This window comes from Peromyscus leucopus, chromosome 16_21 (genome assembly GCF_004664715.2).
Source record: "Peromyscus leucopus breed LL Stock chromosome 16_21, UCI_PerLeu_2.1, whole genome shotgun sequence".
NCBI classification, from domain to species: Eukaryota; Metazoa; Chordata; class Mammalia; order Rodentia; family Cricetidae; genus Peromyscus; species Peromyscus leucopus.
In genome coordinates this window covers 48,550,241-48,562,114 of record NC_051084.1, presented here as the reverse complement: position 1 = coordinate 48,562,114, position 11,874 = coordinate 48,550,241, and the positions used below count along the sequence as shown (strand labels likewise).

Here is an 11,874-nt window from a genome sequence, read left to right as displayed (position 1 = left end):
TTCATCCAGCAGAACTGTTTACCCCCCGCCGCATGGACACCCTCATGTCTTCTCCTGGTTGGATCATAACAGGCCAGGAGACAGGTGCCATGGAGTCACAAAAGGGTCAGAATCTTGCCTCCAGCCACACAGTCAGTGCCAAGGGACCTCAGACGCCATGCCCCCCAGGCAGTATTCAGTGTGGCCACCTCAGACCCACCATTAAAACAGTCTAGTTAGGGCTTGACTCAGAGTCCCTCAGGCCCCCAGCTCAAATGCAGCCCACTCTTGGATATGTTTTTTATCTATGCTAAAGCAATACTTTCCACTGAAAAACAAGGTGCCTGACTATGACACGAATGTTCAGCAGGTGGTTGGGGAGATGGCTCCAAGACAGCAGTTAAGAATGTGCACTGCTCTCTCAGAGAGAGAGCAATAAGTTCAATTTCCAGCACCCACCTCAGGTGACTTACGAGAACCTGTAACTTCAGCTCCACAGAACCTGAGACCTTCGGCCCCCGTGGGTATCTGCGTTCATAAGTACATATCCACAAAAGAGACATGCCCACATATACATGGTTAAAACTACAAATAAAAACTTCTAAAAAAAAAAATGCCAAGTAGTAGTCCTTGTTCCAGGAGACTAGAGTGGAAGTGTGGAGGCGGGGTGTGGCATTGCAAGGCCACAGAAAAGTCATTCCAGGCTGCCTTGTAGCTGGAAGAGGTGAGATGAGGGAGGAGACTCTTGCACATCCAGGCTCCAGCAGACCCCATCTCTCTCTCCATTTCAACCTCTCCCAATAAACAGAAACTGCAGGGGACATGACATCCCAAGCCTGACCCTACCCCCACCCCCAGGAACATCTTTCATCAGCTCTAGCTCACCTGCAATCTGCTCAGGCTCTCTAATAGCTCCCCCTTCCATGATTTTAATTCTCTGGGAATTTTCGGGGGGGGGGGGGCGGTTGTGGGCAGGACCACTGTGGTGGCAGCAGAGGTATAAGGTTCTCTGGGATATTCCCTTGCTCCCAGGTGAGGGTCTTCAACAGCAAAGATGGAAATAAGGTCCCCGTTGTTTCCAAATAAAGCCTGCTGGCTCTTCCTTCCCTTTCTCCTTTCCTTTTCTTTTCTTTCCCTTTGTGACATACAATCTGCTGTCCTGGTGAGAACGGGCAGGTGTCGTTCTTTGCCCTGAATGAAAGCCACACAGAGGCAGGCTTGAGATTCTCTCAGGCTGAGGGGTTGAGTTAGGAGACGGCTCCTTGCTAACATACTGAACCGGTCATGTTGTTGCTAAATATTCCACTTTTTAGGGCCTGTGACACCAAACCTCATCCTTACTCCTGTAGCCATGACCTAGAGGGCCACAGTCATAGCCTGGGCCATGTAGCTCTGGCCATTGAGGAAATGTGACTTCGTCCCAGCTATGGCCTAGGCCCAGCTTTCCCTTGGGACCAGTGATTGTGTCTATGTGGGAAATGACACGTCCTTCTACTTAAGGACTCTGAGCCTGCAGCTCTATCATGGAGTCAGGTGCCTGGGAGAGAGTCATAGATTCTGCTCTCTGAAATGTGGCCTTTCCAGGTCTATCTGGTAGATAAAATTCTTCAACTGAGGTTTCCTCTTCCCAGAAGACTCTAGGTTGTCTCAAGTTTAAAACACCAATCAGCACAACCGATCCCTTGTCAATTTGACACATACAAAAATGTGTCAAAATACAAAAACCATAACCTTTTCTTTCTTGTTTATCCCCAAGATCTCATGTTAACATCACAATATAAAGCATAGCATAACTTTGAAAGTCCCATAGTCTTTTAAAAATTCAAACACTTTAAAATTTCAAACTCTCTTTAAAGAAATCCAAAGTATTTTAACTCAAAGTCCCTGTGAAACCAAAATTAACTTAAATACCTTCTTCCTCCAGGACCAGGGCATGAAAACAACCATACTTAAGGTTGGCAAAAGAGAAGTCCAAAAGTGTAGCTCCAAATCTTGTAGCTCAGTATCTGACACCTGGGACTCACTCATGATCAACTAGGCCCCCAAGAGCTTACACAGCTCTACCTCTCCAGCTCTGCCATCCACAACACGTGCAGACTGTCTTGTAGGCTCAAGCCAGCTCTATTCCACACCTATCATTGTTCTTGGTGGTCACCCCTCTGTCCTGGCAACTCCAACTTTCATCAATGGCCTTTCCCGGCCTCTGACAGGGAAAGGCTGCTCCCCATGACCCCTCTGTGTCACTAAAAGCAGGACCGTGTGGGAAATCCCTACCTATTGCCAAGTTCAGCTTCCAGCCTGAGATGCAGACCGGACCCCCTCTAGACTACAGCTTCCGTGTGCTGACCCTGAGGAAATACTTCCCAGAATATTTTGGCTCAATGATGCTGATCTCTTATTAATCACAACTGATTTCTCAGCCCCAGATAACCAGCATCTACCGTCCTAGTAAAGCAAAGGTTTCATTTCCACAGATGCTTAACCCCAAATTACCACAGAAACAAAAGCAAAGGCTTTTGCTGCCCTTGGAAACTTCATAACCAGGCCTCCATCATCTATACCTCTCTCAGCATCTTCCAAGACCACATAATAGCTCATTAAGCTCTCAAAACTCATTGGCCTTTTCCAGCCCAAAGTTCCGAACTCCGTCCACAATCAAAAAACAAAACAAACAAAAAACATTGTCAGGTCTGTAATAGTCTCTGGTACTAATTTCTATTTAAGTTTGATAAACATCATGAACAAAAGCAACTTGGAAGAAATGGTTTATTTCAGCTTACACTTGCAGGTAATTGTCCTAAATGTGTCCTAAATGGAGTAGTGTCCATCACTAAAGGGAGTTGGGGTAGGAACCTGGAAGCGGGAATTGTAGTGGAGACCATGAAGGAATGATATATGCTCTCCATGGCTTCTTGCCCATCTTGCTTTCTTATACAGCCCAGGACCACAGCTGGTATCTCCCACATGTCCTCTGGCCTCCATACGCATAGGTATAGACACACACACACACACACACACACACAAAGCCTGTTTGAAACATATCCCCCCACAGCAGGGAGTAGTTATCTCCAGAATGGGAGGCAAGTAGGTTCTGGTACATATACCATCGACCAGGTACATCAGAAATGCCATTAGTTTAGGCTGAGTGTGTATGGCCCTCAGGTATCATAGGAATGTGCAGGTGAGGGGTGTGTGCCTTGCACTGCTATGCATGCTGCATGCATCTGTGTTGGGGTGGGTTGCCTCCTCTGTGATAGCCTCCTTGGTCCTTCAGGGGGCTTGGACACAGGGTGAACCAGAGGCCTGACTGAGAGCATGACTCACCACATGACTGGAGCCTTGGCCTCTTGTTTCTTCTCAGAGAGGCCAGCTGGCTGACACTCTGAACCTCATAATAATATCAGCAGGTGGTGGTGGAGGACTCAGGTTCTGATTGATGTGAGGGGCATTGAGATCCTGAAGAGCTGCTGGCATGCCCCCAGTCATAATGCATCCAATTAAGGGGCCTGCAAAGCCGCCATCTGTTGTAGAATATTATCTTAAGATGAGTTACATTTGTTTAGGCTGTGGAACATTTGTTTAGTGATACGAAAATGTGTTGCATTTGTGAACTCTGTGAAGCTGTTAGACTTTGCCTGTCTAAAACACCTGATTGGTCCAATAAAGAGCTGAAGGGCCAATAGCAAGGCAGGAGGAAGGACAGGTGGGTCTGGCAGGCAGAGAAAATAAATTGAAGGAGAAATCTGGCAAGAGAGGAGGAGCAAGAAGAAGGAGAGGAAGGTGCCAGGGGCCAGTCACCCAGCCAGCCACAGAGTAAGAGTGAAAGTAAGAATTACAGAAGGAAGAGAAAGGTTAAAGCCAGAGGCCAAAGGTAGATGGGACAATTTAAGAAAAGCTGGCTAGAAACAAGCCAAGCTAAGGCCGGGCATTCATAAGTAAGACCAAGTCTCTGTGTGTGATTTATTTGGGAGCTGGGTGGCGGGCCCTTCAAAGAACGAAGAGTAAAGGGTAAAAAACCACAACAACCATCTTTGGAAAGAGTCACCGCAGAATAAATGTGCTTCTTCCCCCTCATCCCAACACAGCCTTCACCACCTTCCGCTCCACCTTAGCAGGCTTTTCTGAGGACCCCGGAATTTCTGATGCCTTGATAGGTGGCGAGGCTCAGGCCTTATTAGAGACAGGGTTGGTATAGCTGAGCAGATGACTCAGTCAATAAAATGCTTGCTGTAGAATGTGAGGACCTGTGTTCAAATCCCCAGCACCCATGCAAAAAGCTGGGCTTGGCAGCCTGTGCCTGAAATCCCAGCCTGGGGAGACAGAGAGAGGAAGATCTCAGGGGCTTGTGGGCAAGCCAGACCAGTTTCGTCAATCAGTCTTAGATCTAGTAAGAGACTGTCTCAGACAAGGTAGACAGTGACCGAGGAAGATCTCTGATGTCAACCTCAGACCTCCCAATGCATGTGTGTGTACATACGTGCAAATACAGAGACAGGTTTGCTTGCTTTCAGAGGAGGTGTGTGTCTCAATATATAGCCCTGGATGGCTTGGAAATCACATGTAGACCAGGCTGGCCTCACACTCACAGAGATCTACCTGCCTCTCCCTCCCAAGGGCTGGAATTAATGCTGTGTGCTGCCATACCCAAAGAAAGGATTATAATTTCAGGAGTGAAATTAAATTGAGCATTAGCTTGGCTCTGAGGCTTGGGGATTGATTCCACCTTCTACTTGTATCCCAATCCAGCTGACAGACTCAGGGTTGCCCTGGATTGCGTTCATCTCTAACTCAGGTTGGACACATCCTGTACCCAGGCACCCCAAGTCCTGCCAGAAAACTGAAATCAGTACTGCATAGAGCAAAGAAGAGGGGCTCCTGTCTAAGAGCAGGTCCAGCTGTGTCTGAGAGGGTGGGCGGTTAGGTGCAAGGCTAGATGCTGAGCAGAACGAGCCATCAAGTGGCAGGAAAGGAGAGTACAGGGAAAGAGATCATCAAGGTTAAGATATAAAAAATCCCATGACAGAACTCTCTGTCTCTGTGTCTGTCTCTCTCTGTAGGATATATGTAGCAAAAACAGATCACATGTGAGAAAAGCCCAGGATCTCCAAATACAGGAAAAGGCAGATGCTATGTCATGGATGAGGGGGCAGAGCTTCTGAGCCTTGGCCCATCCCAGCTCTCCGGTCCATTTCCATTCTTGGCAAAGACTTCCTCTTCCTTAGTAAGCACTCTAAATTTCTGCCAATATTCAAAAGTTCCTAGTCCAGTTCTTTGTTTCAGGACAAAAGAACCTGGACATTCCAGTAGGCGATCCGTGCCTATAACAATGCACATATTTGGCTAGTGGTGTGAAAAGACATTTCAGGAGGAGGAAACAGAGAGAAATGTCTGCAGCAGTGAGCACCTTCAGAGAGGAGGACAAGACCATTTGCAAGCCCAGTGTCAGCCAGGCCAAGACTCCAGGGGCCTAAGGCTGAGCCTCCATCCTCTTCTCCTTCACCCCCGAGCATCCCTCGTGCCGACTCTGCTCGGAGGCACTCAGGTCCCCTCATGTTTGATGCAGACTCAGGACCAAACGCTAGCCCCTCACATCCATGCAATGACTGCCTTCCCGGGGGCTCTTCCCATGTAACTGTTTTAACAACATTCCGCTTGATCAGGCCCCAGATCAGCTCTTGTTCTTCCCAAAGCCTAACATCCAACTTGCCAGCACTTCCTGTTGAGTTACCTCCAACTTGCACCTCACCCTCAGGCCTCCCTGCCCCTCTCTTCTGAGACGCTAATGTGTCTCAAGAGTTTGCATCTTCCGTGCTCAGGCCATCAACTTCCCACGGCCCCGTGATAATCCAAGTTCTTCCTCTCCATCTCAGGGTTCCCTGTCTCTGCCTTCCCCATATTCCACCCCATCTTCCCATCTCCAGCTTTCATCTGTGCTCCTTGAGGTGCATCTAGTAGGGCTTCTTCTTGCCTGCCCCCCAGGTTGCCATGGCCACTGGGGCCTTTGCACTTGACCCTCTCTAGCTCCGCCTCTGTCAGGACCCTCTACCCCTGGACACTCCCCCGCCCCCTTCTCCATGTCCAGAGCTCAGAAAGATCTTCTCTGACAATATAAATCACCTCTCCCCTTCCCTATGGCTGCACTTTTTACCTGAACATCCTTGATCTAGTTCCTACTATTCTGTCTGATGATTCATTGGCAAGAGTCCACCGAGGATGGGCCTATTGGTTGCTTTTTCCATTAATGCAACAAAATACCCAACAAAAGCAATATAAAGGAAGAAAAGTTCATCAGGGGATACAATCCATCATAGTGGGGAAGGCAGGGCAGAAGGAACGTAAGGTCCTGGTCACATCACATTCACTGTCAGGGAGCAGAGAGAGATGAACGTTTATGTTAACGCTCAGTTTGGTTTGGCCTTTGTGGTCAGTCCAGGACCCCAGCCCGTGGGCAGGTACTGCCTTCTTTCAGGATGAGGTCTTCCCACTTCAATTAGCCTAGTTTAGAAATGCCCTCACAACATGACCCCCCCCCCCCGGCCCCAAGCTTGTCTCCTAGGGGTTTATCGATCCCATCAAGTTGACAACCATCATTAACCGCCACATCAAACAAACCAGATCGGTCCCCTAACCCCAAGCTGACAGGCATGTAATGGGTGTACAGGAAGTACCTCTTTAACTGATGCATTTTCCAGGTGGTCTGAACGTATCACAAATGATGCGGGTCTATGACTTGAAGAAGAAACAGGGACGGCTAAATGCTGGCAGGCGGATGGTTTCCAGTGTCCACTCTGCTGATCTCTGGGGTATCCCTCCCGGCCTGGGCTCTTCTGCCTACCACTCTCTCTGCCTTCAAATTCTCCCCAGCAGTGTTCTCTTCAGCATCTGCGTGCTCATCAGGTGTTAGCAGGTGCCAGAGGTGACAGGTTCTCCAGTGGCCATTACTTTCAGAGAGGTCTCCATTCCTCCTGACCCTGCTGCTCTCCAGGTCCAGCCAGCCCAGTGTCTGCAGCAGGGCCCCACGGACACTCGCAGCCTCCAGTCTTCCTCCTCCTGGAGTTCTTCCTTCTAAGACTCTGTGCAGCTTCCTGAAGGCCTTCCACTCCAGGGCTTGGCCCTGCTCTGCTCCGCCACCTGGCACCTCCCCTGCTCCTCACCCCTGCCAACCATCCCATCCCACTGTAGTGGGTAGCCATTCCAGCTTGGATCTGGAAGTTCCAACCTCCATTGAGACTCTGGCAACTGTCACACCTATGAGGCGGGGCCAGAGGAGGCGCCTGGAGACCTGAGAGCTGGATGGGCCAGCGCTCTCTCTGTGCCGGGACCCTGAACAGTGGAGGTGGACTGTGCAGAGCTCTGGAGAACACCGCTGGACTGCGATACACCTTCCCCAGACCCTGCGACCTACCTTTTACTTAATTTGTGAGTTACGCCATTAAATAAATATCCTTTTAACTACGTGGAGTGGCCAAAATAATTTCTCCAATATCCCACTGTGCTCTGTGTTCTTGGAGCTCTCACCCCACTGTGGGGCAGCCTCTTTTACTTCCAAGACAGGATTTCTCAGTGTAGTTTTGGTGGCTGTCCTGGATCTCGCTCTGTAGACCAGGCTGGCCTCGAACTCACAGAGATCCGCCTGGCTCTGCCTCCCGAGTGCTGGGATTAAAGGCTTGGGCCACTACCGCCTGGCGGGGCAGCCCTTTTTAAAAACTCAATTCCCAAATGTCCATGATGTGTCTCCCACTCGTAACAGGAGCTCAGGCAGGCTGGCCTCTGACCAGGGAAGCTGAAAGTCACGTCCTCCCTTCCAGGCTGCCCGCAGTGCCTATGAGGGATGAAGGCAGTCCTGTACTTTATAACCTAAGAATTTATCAAGGGCCAAGGGGCCCGGGTTTTGCTGGCAGAGGTTGTGGGAGGGAGCCCAGAGTCCAGGAGCACAACCTCAGCCTCAGCTCCAGCCTCAGCCTCCTCAGCAGTTTCTCAGCCAGAGTTCTGGCTACCACTAGGGCAGCTGCTCCTCCACTTCCTGCCTGCTCTGAGTCAGCAGCCTTCCTATGGATTTGTGATCAAGTCCATAGTCTTCCAAACACGTCTTTCCTGCCATGTCAATCAAGGGAAGTTTCTAGGCTGGTGGCATAGGCTCATCTATGTGTGCCCAGGAAATCTGGGCACAGGGAGTACAGGGCATGAGCCTGCCTGTCGGTTTCTATCTTTTCTGTTTCTTAGCATCTGTTGTGATGCTTCTTGTCCAGCTATGCACCCCGCCCCCCTGCTTTCCTATGAACTGTGTTTAGTGGTAGCACACAAAACAGATATGATGTTGGTGTGTATTTAAAGGTGTGGGGGGCACTCAGATAACCTAAAACCTTGCATCAGAAACAAGCCTACTTTTTATTTTAATTTTTTTTAAATGCCAAAAATGCAAGAAGAGATCACCATGCAAATCAAGTTCTCCTGAAATCCTGTTCCCCACAAGGAGGAGTCGCACATAAGGCTATCTCTGACTAACTTTCTCTTGAGCATTGGATGCCACCTCCTTCAAGACTGCTGAGAAGCGAGGTCACAGCGAGGGTCCTTGAGACACAGAAAGGACCTGGTGGCGGAAACCGTTAGGATGGCAATTCTCCTGCATAGGGTCTGCTTGCTCCCCAGCCATGGTGGCTGGCCCAGCTCCTGCTCCCAGGACCCGGTTTCCATGTGTGGCTTCAGAGATGTGAGAGCAGAGGGTGTCACTCACAACTCGTTAACACACAGGAGGGTGTCCCCAGCAGCTTATTAATATGCAAGTTATCAGGCTTCACCCCAGACCAACTGTTTACAAACTTTGGATGGCATTGGAGGCTGACTCCTGATATGCCCTCCAGGTGGTTATGTGGTCCAGGGCCAGTCCGCTAGTCAGACAAGAGCAGAACAAGTGGCCAGGTGTGGACACTTGCTGTGGATCCCACCATCCCACCCTTTTCTGGGAAAGCTTAGCACTCAGCCTTCCAAGAAGCCAGAATTCATGGTCAGCACCTGGGAGGCTTAGTGGGTGGTGCTCAGCCACCTCCTCCAGATTGAAGCATTCAGTCCTACAGAGAACCTGGAGGCCATGACACTCACAAGAGGTTCCTCCCGGGGGGGCTGAACTCAAGCGCAAGCCACTGCTGGGGGAGAGGAGACTTTCAAGCCAGTTCCTCGGGGGTCCAGAGTGCTCACCCATGCAGGGGTAGGTTTTTCAGGGATGTAGCTACCTGAATCACCCAAACCCCTGAAAGTAAACCCTTACCTCACTCTAAGTACCCCAATAAACTCAATGGTTCACCACGATGGACTTGCATGGAATGCTTCCTTTGGTCCCTGGTTGTCTCTATCTGAGCTGAATAGAAACAGACCCCCTATAGAGAGTTGCATCAACTGGGCGGTGGTGCCGCACACCTTTGATCCCAGCACTCGGGAGGCAGAGGCAGGTGGATCTTTGTGAGTTCGAGGCCAGCCTGGTCTCCAAAGTGAGTTCCAGGAAAGGCGCAAAGCTACAAAACCCATGGGGGGGGGGGGAAGAAAAAGAAAAGAAAAGAAAAGAAAAGAAAAGAAAAGAAAAGAAAAGAAAAGAAAGTTGCAATAGTGAGTCACTTCCTTTCCAAGCAGTATTCCTCTCCCATGTGAGGAACACAGGTTCAGGGCCAGTGTCTAAGACTGAATACACAGAGCCCACCCAGGCAAGAGTCCAGTTCTGAATACCAGCTCTTTTCTCCCACTGTTGTGTGACTCCGGGATCTGCTTCTAGCAAGCTGGATAGCATGGCAGGTGATGGATGCAGCCTGTCCATATACTCTCCAGGTGCCTTCCTGAGGTAACTGACCCCACCGAGTTCTAAGCATTTGTCTCAGTCTGGTCTGGGCTGCCCTGGGACCTGAGAAGTAGAGAAGCAGAGGGAAAAACGCACAACACTCTACCTAGCACCATGGTGATATGCTAATAATCAGGGTGGTGGGTGGGGCTAGGACTTGAATGAGGGATGCAGGCTTGGGCAGGGGTGCCCAAAGCCAGTGTGGAGGGATGCTCATCTTCCATGGAATACTTCCAGCACAGGGTCTATCTGTCCCTCAGCCATGAAGTGCTTGGCCCGGGTCCTGATCCCAGGACTAGGTTTTCATGTGTGGTTTCGGTGGCATGGGGCAGAGGGTGTCATTAGCAACTTATTAACAATATGTGATCCCATCCAGTGCAGTACCATGCACATAAACTCTTGGCTTTGTATTTTCCTGCAGAAAACTACAACACTCTATTCTGTCTTACAACTACTGTGTGTGTGAAGGTTTGAGTGTGTTACAGCTGCATTTATATAAAGATAAATATAACTCAGGTTGCCCTTGCTACTAGTGCATTTAACCTTTTCTTTTTGTACTAGAGGCCAGGGAGATGGCCTGGTCCTTAAGAGCACTTGCTGTACAAGCGTGAGGATTTGAATTTGAATACCAGTTCCCACATAAAAAGCCGGGTGTGGCCACATCTAGCCAGAACTCCTTTCCTGGGTCAAGGACGCTGGCAGACATAGGATTGAGTTACCAGGACTTCATAGCCAGCCCTTCGAGTAGAAAAACTAGCTCCAGATTCCGAGAGAGACCCGGTCTCAAGGGGGAAAGGCAGGGAAAGGCGAGGAGCCATAGTGAAGACCCGGAACATTCTCCTGTGGTATGTGTGCTTGTGCCTGAATACACGAAAGGAGCTAAAAAGGTTATAACTCGTCAAGAACGTGGCCCTAGAGACCCTCTGTGGCCTTGGAAGCCCTCACCTGCTTCATTCTCTCCACACCATCGTCACCATCTTCCAGGACACCCATCACCTTCCCTCCACACTTCCACCTGTCAGAGCATACCTGAAAAGGTAGAGAAGGGGGAGCCAAAAGTGAGCTCAGCTTCAAGAGTTAGGTCACAGGGATTCGAGTTCTCAACTGCCCCCTTGCAATCTGCGTGGGTACAGACAGCTGCCCAGCCTGTCTCCTCCCCTGCTAAAATGCTGCGCTAACATCTCTGAAAGTTCTCAAAGCTTGACTAAGCTCTAAGGGAGAAAGGGAGGCGGCCGTTTCCAGTAGGACCTGGGCCAGGCACTAGTCAGTCACAGCACTGCGTGCCAGACAGGCCTAGGGGACCAAAGGGCGGAGACGCGAGCCAGTGTGTCGCAGATGCACCGCGGCGGATTCCCTTGCCCATTTCTTACTTAGGTTAAGTTCATTATTCCTAGTGGGCTCAAGAACCCTGCCCGCCACGTCCAAGGATCTCGTGTGTGTGTGTGTGTGTGTGTGTGTGTGTGTGGTTCCTGCCGAGGGCTGGGGGCGGGCAGGACCAGTGTTTGGACAAGTCCCTGCGGACTTGCACGTGCCCGGAGTGGCCGGGTTGCAGAGGCGCCGCCTCGGCGGTCCAGGGCGGACCATGGGGCGGGGCGCGGGGTGGGGTCTGGAGCTTGGCTGTCGGAGCGGTCAGGAGCAGCGGGTGGCCGTTGCGCTGCACCATGCTCGGCGTGGTGCATTTCCTTCGCAGCTTCTTCAAGGTGAGAGACATCATCGTCCCGGGGACCCAAAGCCGGGCTTGCTTGCAGCCTATAGTAGGGGTCGGGGATGGGGGCGGGCAGCGGCGCACACTGCTGCGCCCGGGCTTGTCTATCCGTGTGGCTGCGAGGTACCCAAGTACGATCAGTGCGGCACTCACAACTTCTTGAAGTTCTGGATCCGGAGGCAGTGGCCTGCGGGAGTGTGGCCCTGGTGACAGCGGGAACTGCGGGGGTGGGGGTGGGGCGGCGGATGCGGGGAGGCACATAGGGGAAGAGGGGCTCAGAGAAGACCGTCTTGACGGGGGGGGGTGGGTGGTTGGTGAGACTGGCAAGGGCCCCCAGCGCTCCTGGGTTCCTCGCAGCCTTGGC

General features: G+C 50.9%; 1 protein-coding gene across 3 annotated transcripts in view; it reads left to right on the top strand.

Annotated features, from left to right (window-relative positions):
- The first annotated feature begins 11,411 nt into the window (after nt 1-11,411).
- Nucleotides 11,412-11,874, top strand: part of Arhgef4 (Rho guanine nucleotide exchange factor 4) — a 148,041-nt gene continuing 147,578 nt past the window's right edge. For 2 of the 3 annotated variants that reach the window (XM_037199701.1, XM_028865338.2), the window contains exon 1: nt 11,418-11,505. In XM_037199701.1, the coding sequence (XP_037055596.1) occupies nt 11,467-11,505 (39 nt within the window). In that variant the 5' untranslated portion in view covers nt 11,418-11,466. Of the gene's footprint in view, nt 11,506-11,874 lie in introns of all 3 variants that reach the window. The other variant, XM_028865337.2, reaches the window with a different exon arrangement.